Source organism: Astyanax mexicanus, chromosome 20, assembly GCF_023375975.1.
Source record: "Astyanax mexicanus isolate ESR-SI-001 chromosome 20, AstMex3_surface, whole genome shotgun sequence".
NCBI classification, from domain to species: Eukaryota; Metazoa; Chordata; class Actinopteri; order Characiformes; family Acestrorhamphidae; genus Astyanax; species Astyanax mexicanus.
The window spans coordinates 5,383,594-5,403,563 of record NC_064427.1 but is presented as its reverse complement, the minus strand read 5'-3'; the positions used below and the strand labels follow the sequence as shown (position 1 = coordinate 5,403,563).

The 19,970-nt window shown below is 38.6% G+C and overlaps 1 protein-coding gene across 4 annotated transcripts in view; it reads right to left on the bottom strand.

Moving 5' to 3' along the window:
• Window positions 1-19,970, bottom strand: part of ksr1a (kinase suppressor of ras 1a) — a 60,470-nt gene that overhangs the window by 9,371 nt on the left and 31,129 nt on the right. For 3 of the 4 annotated variants that reach the window (XM_022680976.2, XM_022680973.2, XM_022680974.2), the window contains exons 3-14: window positions 13,293-13,440; window positions 12,123-12,585; window positions 8,115-8,293; window positions 6,592-6,661; window positions 5,716-5,799; window positions 5,563-5,624; window positions 5,359-5,468; window positions 3,979-4,147; window positions 3,097-3,138; window positions 1,903-1,951; window positions 1,732-1,795; window positions 447-949 (exon numbers count right to left, since the gene is read on the bottom strand). In XM_022680976.2, the coding sequence (XP_022536697.1) occupies window positions 447-949; window positions 1,732-1,795; window positions 1,903-1,951; window positions 3,097-3,138; window positions 3,979-4,147; window positions 5,359-5,468; window positions 5,563-5,624; window positions 5,716-5,799; window positions 6,592-6,661; window positions 8,115-8,293; window positions 12,123-12,585; window positions 13,293-13,440 (1,943 nt within the window). The remainder of the gene's footprint in view (window positions 1-446; window positions 950-1,731; window positions 1,796-1,902; window positions 1,952-3,096; window positions 3,139-3,978; window positions 4,148-5,358; window positions 5,469-5,562; window positions 5,625-5,715; window positions 5,800-6,591; window positions 6,662-8,114; window positions 8,294-12,122; window positions 12,586-13,292; window positions 13,441-19,970) is intronic. The other variant, XM_022680975.2, reaches the window with a different exon arrangement.

Sequence of the window (19,970 nt, the reverse complement as noted above, 5' to 3'; positions counted from 1 at the left end):
GACCTGTAAAGCTAAGCTGAGCTAAGTAAACAAAACTGTTTACCCACTAAGGCATTAGCAGCTAATTGCTAGTGCTAGCTAATGTTGCCAGATAGTGCTACACTAAGGAACTCTGAGTGTTCCTGGCTTATTTTAGCTAGCGGTTTGTCCCATGTAGCTTGTTTTAACACGGTAAATACTCAGGCTACAGTCCGATATACTCACCTCTGAGCGGCGAAAGAGCTAGCCTTAAGCCCAGTTAGCAGGTAAGGCTAATACTGCTGGAGAACTAAACTGAAACTCCTTTATATCTCTGTGCATTCACTGCTCTTTACAACCTGACTGGTAAAATTCATACATAAGGAGCACCGGATTATAAGGTGTATTGATGATTTTTGGGAAAATTAAAATTTTTAAGTCTACCTTATAGTGCCAAAAAAACAGTAAATTTAAGACTTCAGACTGACCTTGTGATGATGGCCAGGTGTGGCGGCGCCATGCAGGCCCCCATGAACAGCACCACGTTCTCGTGTCGCGTCTGCCGGTAGTTCATCACTTCCTTCTTGAAGAGTTTAAGGTGGTCCTGGTTGTTGCCGTCGATCTCCAGTAAGCGGATGGCCACCTCGCCGTGCCAGCGGCCCCGGTGCACCCGGCCCCAGCGGCCCTTCCCGATCAGCTCGCCAAGGTCCAGCTGCTCGAAGGGGATGTCCCACTCCTGCAGGTACACGCTGGTCTGGCTGGCCTTGCGAGCGATCGGACCCTTCCAGTGCTGACTGCCTCGAGCGCTGGGCAGGTCGTCCAGCTCGTCCCCTTCACACTCGCCGTCCGAGCCGCCGTTAAGCTCCTCCTCCTCCTCTTCTTCTTCCCCATCTTCTTCCTCCTCACACTCCTCCTCTTCTTCTTCATCTTCCTCCTCTACGACAGGGTCTTCTTCTTCCTCCACTTCTGCGTCTTCGTCCTCCTCTTCTTCCTAAGGGATAAAAGAACAGAAGGGATTGGTAAAGTTCTTCTCATAGTTCAGAGGTCCATGATTGCTTAGTCTACATAAACTACATATTGATGATGTCACACAACAAATGTCCAAAATGTCCCAAATAGTAACTGTACAAAGAAGGAAAAAAAAAAAAAACGATGGTAGTCAATGTAAAAGGATTTTATTCTTTTTTTAAAGTCATTTTAAGCATTTCTATTGGTCAATTCATCACAAAATGTGAACATAATGTAAAGAATAACAGCAATATTTACATATTGCATGTAGCAATTATATTCAGAGGAAAAATTCGTATTCTTATTACATAATATTAATAAAGAATGGCTTTTCATGCGACATACAATTGGAACTACATACTGTCTGTCAGAAGACATTAGATGTGTCTTTTATGTAGGGATTTTTATATGTTTATATCAAACTTTTCTCATAGGAGTCTCAGAAAGTGGGTGGGTTAACTGGCTTGGCTAAATTGTTAAAAAAAAAAATAAGTAAGATCAAGTAAAGCACTTCAGTTTATTTACAGTAAGCTCAGATTTCCAGATTTCCACTAAGGCTGGGTGCAGCAGCATTAGCATTAGCAGCTAACGACTAGCAAAACTATGTTCTCTGAAATGCTCAAAATTCCACCAACAAAATCAAGTAGAATGTCTTCTTTCAGAGACAATTACTCCAACAAAAGAAGGATAAACTATTTAAATACCCTTAATTTCAGGTATCCATATGGATTTGTAAATCAAATAATGTAAATCCCTTTATCTTACCTCTCCATCTTCATGCTCAGCCAGCTCAGCATGTGGATCCTCTGCAGATGCGTCAGTCTCATTGCTGATGGAGGTAAAGAGAGAAGTCATTAATTCCATTAGGACACTTAAACAGAGCAAATGCACATATTAACCATATATATCTCATGTATTTCAGTTAAGCCCTCTTACACTGTGTCTATTAGGCCTTCTGGGTGCAGAGTATTAGAGCTGGACACATCTGGGTGAAAGAAAAAGATTACGGTTAGACCCTGAAGCACAGATATGTGCACTGTGCAGCAAACACACACTAGCTCCTTCTACAGCACCTGAACATCATCAGCCCAGACATGCAGTAACACAACTCACCAGCAGGAGGCATCTAGAACCACGTTACAAACATCAGACCAGTTCATGCAAATCACAAGACATGGACATGCACCTGTCCTTATATAGTTAAAGGAGTAGATCAACAGACACGCTAAAAGGCTAATACATTAATTTGATATAATATAGAGTTATTGGCAAACATCAATCTAATCTGATATAATCTGGAATTAGGGGTGTGCCATGTTGTATCGCACATAATATTAATGTCATAACTTTTAAAACAATTGGTTTTGCTATTTACTTTGAAGCTCTTATTTTAGGTATGTTTGTATACTTTTTATGTTTGTTCAGAAGCATGTATTAAATATTCTTTTTTTTCTGTGGCAGATTTTATGCTACATTAAATCATTTTATGCTACATTATTACTATTTTATACAAAATCTTTTCATATGAAAAAGGAGTTTTGGTTAGTTACTGTTGTTTAAATGTTTAAAGGAGTGCTTATATTTATACTAAATAAAACTGTAACATTTAATTAGTTGCAGTAATACAATATAACAATAATTTTTTTTTAAATCCTTTTTTTTTATCCTTTTTGTCCTCAATATCTGTGGCCAATTGTTCCACCCATTCAGCTGCTAATCAGCTGTATATCCCCCCAACACAAAGAGGGTGAAGACTAGCACATGCACATGTGAAGTCAAACTCCGCCTCTTTTTAAACTGCTGCGGATGCAGCATTTCCGAGTAGCATCACAGCACACTCGAAGGGAAAACGCAGCGACTCGGTTCCGATACATTAGCTCACAGACGCAGCCTTGTGCTGATCCACATCACCCTTTTTGTAGTCACGAGAGGAAAGAGTGGCATCTATCCACCCAGAGAGAGCAAGGCCAATTGTGCTCTCTCAGGGCTCTGGCAGCTGATGGCAAGCTGCATGACCGGGATTCGGATCTCGTAATAAGCTGACTGAACTACTCCTTTAAAGCCTACGATGATGTCTGGATAGCAAGGTTCAGGACACTGCGTGAACGTTTCAGGGCTTCTTGAACTCACCGGGGAAGATAAACTGTTGTCTATGCTGAAAGTAGCAGGCAGCTTTAGGGACAAGGAATGAGGAGAGAAATCGACAGGCAGGAAGATTAACAGAGAAGAAAGTCTGGGGTTAAAAGGCAAGACTGGACCCAAGTATGCCCACAACAACTTTATTAGAAATACAGCTCTGGAAAAAATTAAGAGACCACTTTAGTTTCTGAATCAGTTTCTCTAATTTTGCTATTTATAGGTTTATGTTTGAGTAAAAGGAACATTGTTCTTTTATTCTGTAAACTACAGACAACATTTCTTCCCAATAAAAAAAACATTGTTTTTTAGAGCATTTATTTGCAGAAAATGAGAAATGGCTGAAATAACAAAAAAGACGCAGAGCTTTCAGGCCTCAAATAATGCAAAGAAAACAAGTTCATATAGTTATAAAATCATAAAGTTTTAAGAGTTCAGGAAAAACTGTTTTTTAATCACAGTTGTCATGCATCTTGGCATCATGTTCTCCTCCACCAGTCTTACACACTGCTTTTGGATAACTTTATGCCTTTACTCCTGGTGCATAAATTCAAGCAGTTCAGCTTGGTGGTTTGATGGCTTGTTATCATCCATTTTCCTCTTGATTATATTCCAGAGCTTTTCAATTTGGTAAAATCAAAGAAACTCATCATTTTTAAGTGGTCTCTTATGTTTGTTACAGAGCTGTATGTGTTAGTGTGTTACAAAAGGTATAAAGGGGGAAATATCTGAAATCAGTTATACCTGGCAGTGTTATTACAGATGTACTATAATGTACTGTATATGATGCCACTTGTAGCATTTATTACCAACCACTACCCTGTTCATGCTATACACGTGACACTGTGGATCATTTGACTATAGCTAAATACTCACCTGGGAAGTGGAAGCGGTTGTCACGGTGACCTTTGGGAGAGGGGTTTGGGGGTGGTGTGGCACTAGGTGGGTTGCTTTGCTGGAAGGGGGCAGGAGAAGAGGGCGTGGAGGAGGTGGTGGAGGAGGGATTACTACTGGAGTCCAGCTGATTCAGTACGGGAGGATGATCCTACAGGAGAAAAGGAACAAGACAGTTAAAAAGAAAGAGAGAGACAGATACAGTAAATGAGTAGTTTATAGTAAAATGTAGTAGTGAAGTACCAAAAGTAAAAGTACAATACTGTAGTTATTACAGAAAGCAGTGGAAAGTTTTCAGAGTAAAAGGCAGAACAGGAGCAGCGAAATCTTCTAATAAGATCAACAGTGAAGTAAAAATAATATTCAAGTAGATAAAGATACAGTATTTCAGTACTTAAGTACAGTAGTGAAGTAAAAATAATACTCCAGTAGATAAAGATACAGTATTTCAGTACTTAAGTACAGTAAGACTTTTATCCTACACTCTACAGGCTGTACTAATCTGATACTAGGTGAAACTCAATGTTACTTATATGACAGTCTATTTGATAGTTTGAAACTTTTTGTCCTATTGTACTAGGGCTGCACGATATTGGAAAAAAATATATATTTTTCCGTCGATATATATCACAATATTAAACAATGCACTCAAAACCAGAGGAAAACAGCAAAACAACAGTGATTGGCCCTTTAATCAGGCATTTAAATGACTTTTTTAAAAGGTAAATAAGAGCATTTTACCGGAATTAAAAGCGTGAATTCAGCTGTAACTGGAAATATCTGCGCAAAAGCTTTCGACAAGTGTGTTTACAAGCACGTGCCCAACCATGTGGATGGAGACCATGCGGCCATGCTCCCCCCTCCCCCCCGAGCGCTTCCCCGAGCCCCCACGCTTCTTAGGCAGCAGCAGCCTGTCACCTACACAGACACAGAGACAGCGCTGTGTATCTACAGTACTTCTTGTGTCAAGAATCAAAACATTGCAGCATGACGTGTTTGATTTAATTGCCTTAAGGGACTATTGCGCATGTTGCACATGTCGAGATGACGATGCTGAAACGATATATATCGTGCAGCCCTATATTATACTGAACTGATGAACCACAGTGTGAACCAAAATGTGATTTTGTGTAGGGTCTCAACTTAAACTGAATCATATCATGTATATGATGTGAAATTTTGATTTTTAAAAATCTGATATCATGAAAAGTATTGTGATATACTCTCACCATATTGTCTACCTCTACTGTGTAACTGAATTTTTTTCCCAGCTTTTGCAGGAAAAAGAAAGAAGCAGCTGCTCTCTCTCTCTATGCATATTCTGAAGTGTTTATTGTTTTAGTGTATCATAAAGGTCAGTACCTTCTTGGTTATTGCCTTTGGTAAGGTGCCAAACTGCGGAGCCTCGGCCGGGCGGTCCACAGGGTTGTTGATGTCCGACGGCACGGACTCCGTCCTCCGGATCTTAGTGACTGAGGGAAGGAACAGTGAAGAAATATGAGACTGAAGCTTTTAAAGGACTCTGCGGTCGTTTACTGAATAGAGTATGAGTGAGGAGACACTTACTGGGAAGGAACGATATTCTGCAGGATGGAGCTTCTTTTGTACATTTATTGTGACACTTTAACCTGCGGAGATTAAAGCAGATGTAAGAACATTCATAGAAACTGTAAGTGAAGTCTCAGGTCAGCTTAAGACACTTAGAAAAAAAAAAAACACCTGCAGTGTTTACACTTCACTCCGAAGATCATGTTCTTCTGACACACTTGACACGTCTGTGACAGCCAGGACTTGGTGGAGAACCTTAATAAATAATAAACATAAATAAACATTCCATACTTTTCATCCACATCTATTAGAAATATCTATCTAGGTTTTTTTTTTTCATTCAGTGGCCACTTTATTAGAAACACCTACCAAATACGTGAGAAATTACAGCCTGTAGTTTTCAGTGTCAGGGCTGATCATTTGGATGGCACATCAGTCTCAAGACAGTAATGCCAGTATTTACTCTTAACAAATGATCTATATCAAATTGTTCTTTCGATGTTGCCATAGAAGATCCACATTCTGACTCCTCCTTTTTATTTCCTGGGATGATCCTGATGAGTGCCAGTTTTATCATAATGTTCTGAATGGTTTTCTTTAATAAGTAGAGTATTTCTTACCATATTATGGATTAGAACATTACTCAAATAGGGCTATTCACTGTATACCTGTAACTCTACCTCTACACAACTTTACAACTGATGCACTCAAACATTTGGTAGGTTTAACATTTGATCCCTGAGTGATAACAAAGTCCAGATTTGAATACCTGGGTTCTATCTGGCATCCCTCAAAGAACCATTGCACTGGTACCAGTATATCAACAACTGTGGAGCTGAGAATTTTGGTCCACCAAAAAATATCCAGCTTAGACTGACCACTGACCACTAATGAAGGGCTGGCAAGATGAAGGACAACCTTAATATCACAAAGCATCAGATGATCTCAGGTCTCAGCAAGGTCCTTCAATGTTGGTGTTTCTAATACAGTACATTATATGGTTGGATTATCTTCTTTTTTTAAAGACTCTGCAAGGGGAGGGGTTACCTGTGAGTGACAGCCAATCCAATGTCTCTCCTCACAGCCTGGGGAGAGCTGCGATGGACGGCGATGTTATCTGCATGTGGTCGGACAGAGGAAAGCAGAAAGACAGTGAGAGACCGAGAGAGACACCCCAGCCCATCCAGTAGGCTATCTTCCATCTTTCTTCTATTCCCACACACACACACACACACAAAGCAGGCTTTCAGGGAGTATTGCATGACTCTCTGGGCAGCCCTAGATAAGAGACGGTTCCCTCAGAATGGAAACATGAGGTCACAGAACCTCCCCACGCATTCTTCTCCACTCCGGTCAAGGCTTCCACACGCAGTGATGCAACCATAAACTCACAAGCGCCGCCGAACGGGAAGAGAACCCGCGATAGCCCCTTCCAAAGTCGACCAGCGCAAACATTCACAACTGTTTTTTACACTAACAGCTCTGTCCATATTACAGTTAATCATTTACATTAACAGATGCTTATTACACGAAAGGCAAACATTCAGATGAACCTAGGATGCACGTTAAACCTGAAGTTTGAGGGGACGCTGTGGCCTTAAACTAGAATTTGACATGTTGTTAGTCATGCTGTGTAATAAATACAATCACAGAATTAACAGTAGTTTGGTAAAAGTTCAGTTGTCTTTGTTCAATATTGTTTCTTTTTCTAAAAAAGCTTCTATGTAGTAGAATTTCATAGATTTTAAATGGAACACAATTTTAACCAAAGTTCAAAATGTTATCCCATTTATTGTTGTTAATATGTTTATATATATTTATAATGTATTTATTTATTTTTATTATTATATGTTTCTTTATGATGCCTTATTTTTTACATCTGTGGAAATGAAACACTCAATGCAATGATTAAGTGGTGTCTCAATAATTCAGGACGTATAGGGTATATTGTCACCTAATCAGAAGAAAAAGATTCATTATTGTTTAATACTATGAACTACAGACAACATGTCTCCTAAATTCCAAATAAAAACATTGTCATTTAGAGCATTTATTTGCAGAAAATGAGAAAGGGCTGAAATAACAAAAAAGATGTAGAGCTTTCAGACCTCAAATAATGCAAAGAAAACAAGTTCATACTCATAAATAATTGGTGGAATAACCCTGGTTTTTAATCACAGGTTTTGTTAGGCATCTTGGCATCATGTTCTCCTGCACCAGTCTTACACACTGCTTTTCAGCTTGGTTTGATGGTTTGTGACCATTTATCCTTCTCTTGATTATATTCCAGAGGTTTTCAATTTGGTAAAACCAAAGAAACTTATCGTTTTTAAGTGGTCTTTTTATACACATATATATATATATGCTGCTCCTGGCAGGTTGCAGCAGTATTATGTAAACTTTGGACCATATATGCTTTATTGATTTCTATACAGAATTATTTGCTTAATTTAATATATGGGAAAATTAAAGCAATTTAAATGGCGATCAAAAATGAATATATTAATCATTATTCAATTATCATTATCAATATATCATTCAGATGTAATATCAGTGTGTGCAGGACTCACTTCTCAGGCTGCTGTGCTCCTCCAGCAGGGTGGGCGTCCCGGGCAGGGTGTAGGGGGCTGTGGCGGGCACTGCCCCGGGTGTCCGAGCGGACAGCAGCGGAGAGCGGGACGACGGAGAATCCTCACAGCCATTACCATTAATCTGAACATTCAGGAACAGCTTATTCTTCTTTCCACATCTAGAGATACACACACACACACACACACACACACAAATACACACACAGGTCCGTCAGTGGGGGTCACAGCAAAACCAGGAACACCATGCAAAGCCGATGATGTGGGATGAGAGATTTAAACAGTCCTCTGCCAAAAAACTGCCTCAAAAATCACTCCTGACCACAAAGGAACGCTCAACGATGACACACACACACACACACACACAGTTCTGGGATTAAAACACTGACCTTTTTAGTGAATGGAGAAGCACAATACAATTCAGCCACAATCACTGTATCTGTCACCTTCACACTACCTACACTACACCACCTGACTGAGCAGCCCATATATTTACAGATGGGACATAAAGTAAAGGAAAGCTATAGGGACTATATGGACAAAAGTATTGGGACACCTACAAAATAAACCTACAGGAGCTTTTAATGAGATCCTATTCTAAACCCATAGAGATTAACATGGAGTCAGCAGAGCAGAGTGTTGGAGAAGAACTAAAAGCAGACTGCATGACCAAATGCTTGATTTTTTACATATGTGACAGAGAAACCATCAGAATTCAATAATTAAGTGTTGTGTCCCAATATTTCTGTATAGGTTGAATTAATGTTGTATAAACATTAAAATTGCTGTTTGTAATTGTTAAAAAAAAGGCAAAGTAGATTTACGGTACTTCATTTATTCAGTGGTGAAAAAGTGGCAAAGTAAATGTAAACCTGTAGAAAAACATTATTCAGCATTTTGTATTTTCATTTCATTCAGTTTTATTTTGTACATTTTGGTGTATCTTTTTTTTTTTTTTTCAATTTTTCCCATTTTCTCCCCAATTTTACACGGCCAATTACCCAACCCACTCATTAGGACTCCCCCTATCACTAGTGATGCCCCAACACACCAGGAGGATACATGTGAAGTCTGCTATCGCTGCTTTTTGAGCTGCTGCTGATGCAGCATTGCCGAGCAGCATCACAGCGCATTTGGAGGAAAGCGCAGCGACTCAGTTCCAATACATCAGCTCACAGATGCGCTGTGCTGCAGACATCACCCTAGGAGTGATGTAGGGGTTGAGCTCCATCTACCCTCCCGGAGGGAGCAGGGCCAATTGTGCTCCCTGTACCAGCTGGACCACTCGGCGACCCAGTCTGGTGTATCTTTAGTTTTACTGCACTGCTAACAAGATTTGTAGTAATATTTACATGCTAAAAATATTGCAACATATTGTACATGCATATGTTTTTGCCCGTTATCAGCTTGCATTGCCTTATATTTGACAAGAATGGATAGAGATCAGTTGGGAGAGGGCATAAGGGGTAGACCTGGGATAATGGGGGAGCAAGTCAGGGTTCTAGACAACTGGAGATTTTTATTTTTTTAATAAAGAAGACCAGCTAGAACAAGTCTAACTGGCTTAAAACTCACAAGTGTGACCCTCCTCCACCATCCTCTATCATCACTTACACAAGAGTGTGTTTAAGAGTGTTTCTGTGTGTGAGAGTGTGTGTGTGAGTGTTGTGTGAGTGTGTGAGAGAGAGTGTGTGTGTGAGTGTGGTGACTCTGTTTTGCCCTCTTTTGGACATCAGGCCTTGGAAGTGTATCCTGTTGTGACATTACTCGTAATCTCTGGGAAATCTGTAGAGGATTAGCCTGGACCAGACACACACACAAACACCACTAATACATAATGTCTCTTTCTCACTCTCTCACTCTAACATAACACACACACACACACACACACAGAGCGTGATGGAGCGAAGGGGAGGAAGTGTGCCCTATTTCCAGTTGGGTCGTGGGATGCAGCGCTAAGCAGAAGGGGAGTTTCAGCCCACGCGCTTGGCTGTAGGCCTCCAACCAGTGTTGCCAGATTGCTCCAGGTCATTCCACCAAATCAGCAACACACATATAAATCATCTTAACAGGCAGCCGCCATTTCAGCCTTCGCTCTTTTGGTCCATACTGTCCGTGTATGCTGCTCTGACAAATCAATTTACATTTTCCTGTTTAAGACCAGAGGAGCCAATCAGAATGGAGGTCAATTAGCTCTGCAGTACTGAAATCACAGATGATACAAATGCAACACTATGCAAATAAGCCTTCACCATCATGTTTTATATACCGGTATACTGTATGCCAGTGATGTTCATACTTAATACAAATCCTTATATCTATGAAGTATGAAGTAAATGAATACACAATCATTTAACCATCTCTATATTAAACAGTTACTAATTAATCAGCTACGACTGGCACCACCTAGCTTACATCATATATTGCAGTAACCATCTAGCTTATATTAGCTTAAGTAGTTAACATCTACCTTAATCCAACAGTTTAACATCTAGCTGATATCAGTAGTTAAAATCCAGCTAACATTAGCTAAAGTATAACATCTAGCTAATGTCATCTAGAAGGTTAAAATCTAATTATCATCAGCTGGAGAAGTTAAATCTAGCAACCGTTAGCAAGTAGTATCATCTAGTTAACATGAGCTTGATTAGTTAATATCAAATCAACATAAGGTAGAATAACTGAGATCCATAAAATATCAGCTAGTAGTACTGTCTAGTTAATATTACCAAGATTATTTAATAGGTAGAGTAACTGAGATCCATAAAAAATCAATTAGATAAACATAACATAACTTAACATCTAGAAGACATAGGCTAGTGTAGTTAACATCAATTAAAGCCCTTATATGAGTGGTAAAAGTCCAGCTAACATTACCCAAAGTATAACATCAAACTAACATCATCTAGAGTATTTAACATCTAGCTGACATCAGTAGTTAAAATCCAGCTAACATAACCTAAAGCAGGGGTCACCAACATGGTGCCCGCGGGCACCAGGTAGCCCGCAAGGACCTTATGAGTAGCCCGCAGGCCTGGTCTAAAAATAGCATTTTTGTTGCTATTCTTTTTTTTTTTAAATCACAGTTGCATTGATGTAATTTTAGATTATATTACATTAATATTAGCTTAGAGATAGCCTATAGTTTATATATTATTATACAATATAATGTAATATAATATGTAATATTATATTAAAATATAATATAAAATGTAAACACTTGCAGAGATTTATAATAATAGTGTTGCCTATTGATATCTGTGTCTTCACATAGATGAATGTCATTAATTATTAATAATAACATATAATTAAAGGTAAATTGAGAAAATTTGTAATTTCACGAGTGTGTATCAAACTGGTAGCCCTTCGCATTAATTGGTACCCAAGAAGTAGCTCTCAGGTTCAAAAAGGTTGGTGACCCCTGACCTAAAGTATAAGGTCTAGATAACATCAGCTAGTAGTATCGTCTAGTTAACGTTAGCTATATTAGTTAATATCGAATCAACATCTAGCTGATGTTAGTGGTTAAAATTCATCCAGCTAACATTATCTAAAGTATAACATCAAAGTTACTGTACATAATCTTAAGTATTTAACATCTAGCTGATATCAATAGTTAAAATCCAGCTAAAATTATCATCAGCTAGAAGGTTAACATCTAAATAACAACAGCTGGAGAAGTGTACATGTACCTAGTAAAATCTAGCTACCATTATCAAGTAGATAAGTAGAAAAATCTAGCTAACACTGACTAGAACAGTTAATAAATAATAAACATAAGATAAACATGAGTAATTAAGATTGAAAAAAATCACTGCGAGAAAAATAGCATTTAGGAAACATCAACTAAAGTAATGAATTAACATTCCGACAAATACTTTAGCTAAGTTATGCAGTATTTGTTGTAAACTGATATTTTCCAATAGAAATGATTAGTTCTGTAGTAGTTATTAGAAATATTCATATCAGTTACTGGTGGAAGGGACCTACTTGTTGGTGGGCGTGTCCTCGATGCGGTTGCCCAGCTGGCTCTCGTGGCTCTTGCTGCGGGTGAGGGTGATGTTGGGCAGCAGGTGGAGCACTTTGCGGGAGGGTGGCGGGGGCGTGCACGGGGGCTTCAGGCGGTGCCTCCTCTTGGAGGGTGGGGTGATGGGCGGGGTGGAGGTGTGGCCGTGGAGACGGACCGGCCGGGACGAGTAGTACGGGCTGGGGTCCGTCAGGCTGTCAGCATAACCGTGGGAGATGTGGGCCTCGGCGGCGGAGAGAATGTGACGTGGGTGTGAGTAGTGGCCCAGGGGCGTAGAAGGTGTGCCTGGGGGTCGGGCGAGGGGGGACGGGCTGTGGGGTCGCATGGGACCACCTAACAAGGGGAGCTGGTCCACTGGGGTCAGGCCGCCGCTGTCCCGCCTGGTGGGCTCTGAGAACCAGCAGCCACTGTCCTCGTTAAACTCTCCTGTTGGGAAACAAGGTCAGGATTGGATTTGTTAATATAGTGACATTAATATATACAGTATTTTATGCACTATATGGCGCACTTAAAATCCTTTAATTTTCCCAAAAATTTGACAGTGAGCCTTATGCATGAATTTTACCAGTCAGGTTGTAAAGAGCAGTAAAGCCACTCTGCTGAAGTACAGCGTTAAACAGGAGTTTCAGTGAAGTTTCTCCAGCACCAAGGCTGGAGCAGTATTAGCATTAACCACTAACCGCAGCGCTAGCTCTTTCACCATTCAGAGGTGAGTAAATCAGACTGTAGTCTGCGTGTTTACCGTGTTAAAACAAGCTGTCGGGTGGCTAGTGCTGCTGTTAACTGCGCTAAAATACTGCAAATCTAAGCTTACTGTAAGTAAACGGAAGCGCTTTACTCACCCAAGTAAACAGTTTTCAGGAGAAAAATCTGTGTAGATTAACATCCAGTGCTCGTTTGAATGAAAGAAAATATTTTTTACAGTTTTGTTTACTTAGGCACTTCCCCCAGCTTCCCCATTAGAAGGGAAACATGGCTACACCCTTGTTCCTTACTATTGGCGCTTAAAATGCGCCATATTATCAGGTGCGCCTTATGTAAGAAAAAAGGACCAGAAAATAGAAGTTCATTGATAGTGTGCCTTATAATATGGTATGTATAACTCTGACAATATGATCTCAGTGGTACCACACCTGACTCGGAGGCGCTCTTTAGGCAGGAGAGGGCAGCGCTGAGCCGGGCACACTCCTCCGCACTGGAGCCTAGCCTCCTCATGGTCTCTCGCACCTGAATGCCAGGCATCTGCAGCAAGGCATCCAACGACAACTTCACAGGCACCGCCTACGCAAAGACACAGAGAGAACAGAACAGACAGTGGGCCTGGTGAGAAGATACACAGAAACACACATGGACATAATACTGGACTGTGAACAGATTTAATATGTATGTTTAAAAAAACTGTATGTTCAAATAATTAATGCATTTACCAACTTTTAGTTGCATATTTAGTTGTCGACAGAGATGTGCACATGGACTCGGAAACAAACACTAGAGAAGTAGTGCCAATAGAATAGGACTGTCTGAAGCAAATACTGTAAATATGAATCAAATGGCACCATGCTTAAAGCCAGGTGTGGGCAAATAGAGATATAAAGCCTCTTTGAGCTTGACAGCAGTGGACCTGTGCTCTTGGGGTGGTGATCATCCAGCATCATCAGCTCACTAATGCTCTTCTTGCTGAATGCAATCAAATCCTTACGGCACAATCTGCTCTAAAATCTAGAGACAGTTACTCCAACAAAAGTACCTGTGAGGCTGGAAAAAAACATGAACGAGCCTGTGTCCCAATACTTTTGTCTATATAATCTTTTTTTTTTTTACAGTACAGTGCCGAACATCATACTGAACACCTTATTAATCTGGCATCATCAGTGATTATGGCATTACAGGATCCAGGTAGATCAATATTACCCACTGTTGCTCGTCTGTTGCTCGTCCCTGCAGTGACGTTAGTAAACCAGATTATTTTTAGCCCTAAACGAGATTCTATTCCATCACCATCCAACTATCAGTGTGTAGAGCTGGAGACAGATGTATCAAAGGCAGTTACTCAAATTCATATCTCAAAGAAGATCACCAGATCAACTACCTGTACTCAGGTAACTACACTGTAAGCCCGGATAAGTTGAATTTACTTAAAAAAAATTGAGGAAACCGGTTGCCCTAAAAGAGGGGTGTTTAAACTTTTTTTGTTGGGGGCCAGAAGGAGAAATATATTTGAAGTCACGGGCCACAGACTCTGTAATAAAACAAATAATGAAATATACCACTTTAAATAATACTTTTTTCCTGATTATTTCATTTACACACCATTTTACTAGACTTACTCTCTTTATCTTTCACAGTGTTGTGTAAACTAAGATTTTTCAAATTGATGTTTCATTTCATGATGTCTCTTAATATTAAACTCCTTAATTACGGCAACTTTTAGACTCTGTTTTCCTGCGCTAGAAATGTGCACTCTCTCCGCTTTTAGACTCTTTGGCCCGTTTTTCTGCGCTAGAAATGCGCACTCTCTCCGCTTTTAGACTCTTTGGCCCGTTATTCTGCGCTAGAAATGCGCACCCTCTCCGCTTTTAGTGTTTTTTGCCCCGTTTTTCTGCACTAGAAATGCGCACTCTCTCCGCTTTTAGACTCTTTGGCCCGTTTTTCTGCGCTAGAAATGCGCACTCTCTCCGCTTTTAGACTCTTTGGCCCGTTTTTCTGCGCTAGAAATGCGCACTCTCTCCGCTTTTAGACTCTTTGGCCCGTTTTTCTGCGCTAGAAATGCGCACTCTCTCCACTTTTAGACTCTTTGCCCCGTTATTCTGCGCTAGAAATGCGCACCCTCTCCGCTTTTAGTGTTTTTTGCCCCGTTTTTCTGCACTAGAAATGCGCACTCTCTCCACTTTTAGACTCTTTTGCTCCGTTTTTCTGCGCTAGAAATGCTCAATCTATCCGCTTTTAGACTCTTTGGCCCGTTTCTGACACCTAGCGTTCAAACTTTGAATCTCACATTATAAAACCCTGCTTAACAGCGGGCCAACTTTCATTCTATTTCTAAAATACCTAAAAACGGGAAACGGGCCGCAAATGGCCCGCGGGCCGTAGTTTGGAGACCCCTGCCCTAAAAAGTTAAGCATTAGGTAAAGAAAACTTAAGTTAACATAACTTAAAACATCAAGTTATAACAACTAAAGGGGAAGTTGATTTAACTTTTTTATTTTTCTTATACTGTAAGACCAGATAAGTTGAGTTTACTTAACTTTTTAATGCAGCTTCTTTGCTCAAATTTTATCTTTTAAATCTTGAGTTAGCATAAATAAAACATCAAGTTATTACAACTAAAGGGGACGTTGATTTATTGATTTAAGGTAGCCCAGGGGGAATCACTACACACTGATGGTGAGTGTTTGTCAGAAACTGTTGGACACACCCAGTATGCAAATAGATTGTGACAGAAGCCAATGGAAAAGAAGCTACCAATGGCAACAGACTAAACTCAGTTATTATCAGTTATCAACTCAAATATCTCAGTTTGAATAGTACAGTATATGAGCCCACAAATGTTCAACTAACTCAAAATAGTTGAGTATTGTTTAGAAATATCTAATTTTATGTAAAACAGACTTAAACAAATGTTAAACATCATGTTATTTTTGGATAATATTTTTTAATATTTCAATTCTCACTGTATCAGATCAGGTATTATTACATTACATGTGATACAAAATATATAACTATATATAAGGCAAGTGATTCTGATCTTATCACCTATTATTTCTCATTCTACTAATGATAATAATCACCACCACCACACCTGTTCCCCCTCCATCCCACTTACTCAACACCTGATGCACACACACACTGTTTCCCTCGAGAGGCCCAATCCAAATGAAATTCACCGTCCCTTTCTCATTCTCGCGTCTCCCTCTCCAAATAGCAGGGTCACGTGACCTCTTAGACTAATTAAGCCCAGCAGATGATCCGATTACCTAATTATGGACCTGTATGATTGGATGGAGTGAGAGGCAGTCATGCTAAAGCTCTTGAGCTGAGGCTCTATTATAACACGCTCACATATTCCTACTACTGTTCATATACAATCCTTTAACACCCACACCTTTTACTAACCCACTAGCACATACTCTCATCACCAACAGTAATGAAATAAATTAATTAATTCATATTAAAACGAAAAAGCGATATATTGTGTATTATGGCTGCACAATATTGAAAATATTATCGAAGAGTGTAGCAGAATATATAACATAAATAAAATAGAAATAATCTGATAGTATGCCATTGAAAATTGGGTAGATTATTAGCAATACTTACAGTAACACTTTCTATGAATGTCATCTCTATAAGACTCTATCAACATACTTATAACACTTAATAATGCATTTATAAAGCATTATAAACACTGGTATAATGCATATTCTACCAAATCAGTCCCCATTCATTTCTGTACCCAAAAATTATATGTATAAATGTGCACACAAAATAACTTTAAAATACATTTTACTTTTAAACATAGTGTCATGTACATTGACCTAATTGCAAAATAATTTGATATGTAATTAAAAACATTCATAAAAACTATGTAGAACACTGAGAAAATAGCATTTTAATAATATAATTATTAAAATCCTTAAAGTCTTACATATATATATATATATATATATATATATAGCCATGTTTATGATGCTTTATAAAAAGTATTATTTACAACATTCTTATACATTTAAATTTAGCAAAATTTAATAATGTCATAACTAGTCTTAATTATTAATAATTTGAGACAATAACTACATCATTTAACAATGTTTATTACTGTTATTAGAAGTTCTGTTATTTGTGAGCCTTGCTGTAAAGTGTTACTGATTTTTTTTAATTTTGTATTAAGCATATTGTAGCATGAAGTTTTCTTATTTATACTGTAATTTTCCTTACTTGACAATGCACATCCTGTGATTTGATTATAATGACGACTGATATATAATGTGTAATTCTACTGTATATAGTGTTGTCCTATAGAGTTCATTTTTTTGATATGTAACACACAGGGGATGCTAAGCTAATGTTGCTAACAAACACTTACACTAACGACTATGGAAAAAATTAATCCAGGTAAATAGACGCCCAAAATCTTTATTTATTTGTGTCTATTAAAAAAAAAAAAAAAAAAACTTAAAATATTTGAAAAAAAAAGTGTCAGCCACGTTAGCCTAGCATCTCTACTTACCAAGAAAGAAGCAAAGTTATTAATAAAGATATAAAACAAGTTTCGGATGATCTGTACAGGATCTGGGGTCAGTAATTAGGTCAATAATTAATCTTGATTTTAATAATTAATTTTAATTATTCACTAAACTGCTGCTTTAAGATGATGAGGTTTTACTTAAACGCCACTAACGCCACACCCTGGTGCATCAGAAGAGCTGGGACCTTCCCGTGGCTGATGTGGGGGTGATGCGGCATGGCTGCAAAAACCACAACACACACTTACAAGCAGACAGTTTACGATAATCATGAGCACTTTGGGTTTGGCAACACCGAAAGGGAATATCCAGGTGCTGCCATGTGCGTGTGAGTGAGTGTGTAAGTGTGTGTGAGAGTGAGTTTTTTACGCAAATGAAACGTCACACAGGGAGTGCATGTCATATTAGGGCAATGAATCTGCCAATCAGCACTGGCCTATGACGTGATTACGAGGCTGTAGGAAGAAAGGGGGTGTGGCACAAACAGTTTAATTGTGTCTCTTGTAAAATACTGACACACAAACATACAAACTTAAGCCAATAAGCTGCCCAGAAAATGTCCCAGAGCCAGACAAACAACAAACCACGTTCAGACTGCTACACACTACACTACACTGTAGTTAACACAATAGTGAACACATGCATGCCTCGCTTCCTGTGTGATATTAACCACAAGAACAACCTGCAGACAGCAGGCAGCAGGCAGGGCTCCTAAGAGTCTACACTCGGGCTTATCTGTTACACAAAGTGGTCATGTAGGCCAGAAATGACACTGCTTTAGTTTTATACAGATTTAACCCCTTAACCCTCCTGTTATGTTCATTTGTCAGAACCAGCAGTGGTGTTCCCGGGTCATATTGACCCATCACATGTTTTAATTATCCAAAAGATATCTGAAAAAAAAAATCATTTCAAGCAGTTTATGTGAATATTTCATTACCATATTACTCTATTATATAACTCCATTACTAATTATTACCAATAAAATTAATATTTAGTGCAATAGTGTTACTTACCTCTAACAAGTAATGGATCAATTAGGATAATTCATGTGCCATATGGTATCGTACGCGATAACATCGCCAACATTTTTGAATATCGTGAACGATTTTATACCCTGAAATATTCTGCCATATCACCCATCCCTAATTATCACATTAGGGTACTACTTTTTTCTGTTTTTAGCAAAATAAAAATTCACACTGTTCTCATTTTCCATTATATATATATATTGGAGACAGATTACATCTGTCCAGTATCATTTATTTTACTGTAATCCTGGATATATGCAGATATTTGGAGACATTCAGATATGCAGATATTTGCAGATATTATCATGACATTCTAGACCATTGGCTTCTGTTAAAATCTGATACAAATCTTGTATTTTTTAATATCTTAGTTAGTGGTGTGCCATATCATATGCAATAATAAAATTACATATTAATTTTTGTTGCAATAGTGTATTCTTGTAATTATTATTATTCCTTTTAATTCAGTGTTTTGTAATATAAAATACCATGAAACATTGTGATATTATTTTAGGGCCATATTGGCAACCCCTAATTCTAATATTGTTTTTTTTTTTTAAACGTTAAAGCATTAACACACTGAATTAATTTGGTGTTAATAATCAGTAATGTGTTATTAATTAAGTTTAACCCCAAATTTCGCCGTAATATCTAATTGACACCACTAAAATGAATATAAAGGCATTTTACATTTCTTACATTCATTCTTTTATGTACTTTTAAACATCCACTATAAAAACTTGCTTCTTAAGAAGAACAAGTGTGATTAATCGCAGTTAATTACAGAAGATTGTTGTGATTAAACAGATTACATTTTTTTAATCAATTGACACCAATATTTTTTTTATTTACATTTAAACACACATTATTAAAAGCCTAGTCAATCATATATTTTATCATATTATTATATAAATATAGTATTGTAATGTCAGCAATAATGATGCTGTAGTTGTGGTCAGCCTTAGTCATCTGACAGATGAGGATGAAGTCAAGCCACGGCTGCTTTTTCAGGACGTGGTAAGAGGTGCTGCTGCTGCTGTCGTCCTTCTGCGTCTTTAAATCTCACAGTGACAGAAGTGGCAGGACATGACCCTGTCTGCCGGGTACAGTGACATGGGGGCATGCTATGTTCACAGCACCCTGCCTGGCAACTCATTGATCAGGGTTAGCCTTGAGCGCTAAGCTAACAGAACTCTAAAATGCACAGAAATACCCGAGAACTGTGGGCAAAGTGTTTATACTGACCACCCTGATGATCACGGCCTGGTCAATGGGACAAGTCTGATTTGCTGATCATGAACTCCACAGTCAGACTGCGTGTGCTTTTAAAAGCTACAATAACAGGTATAGGGCCAGGCTGATAAATCGATTACCAATTATACTGGCTGATACTGAGCTTTCAGAACATAGAACACCAGTATTAATAAGCAAAATACAAATATATAACAAGAAACAAGACAAATAGAATTACAGAATCATTCAAAAGCTTTGGACAAACCTTCTCATTCAGTGTTTTATTAAAATTTTTCCTACATTG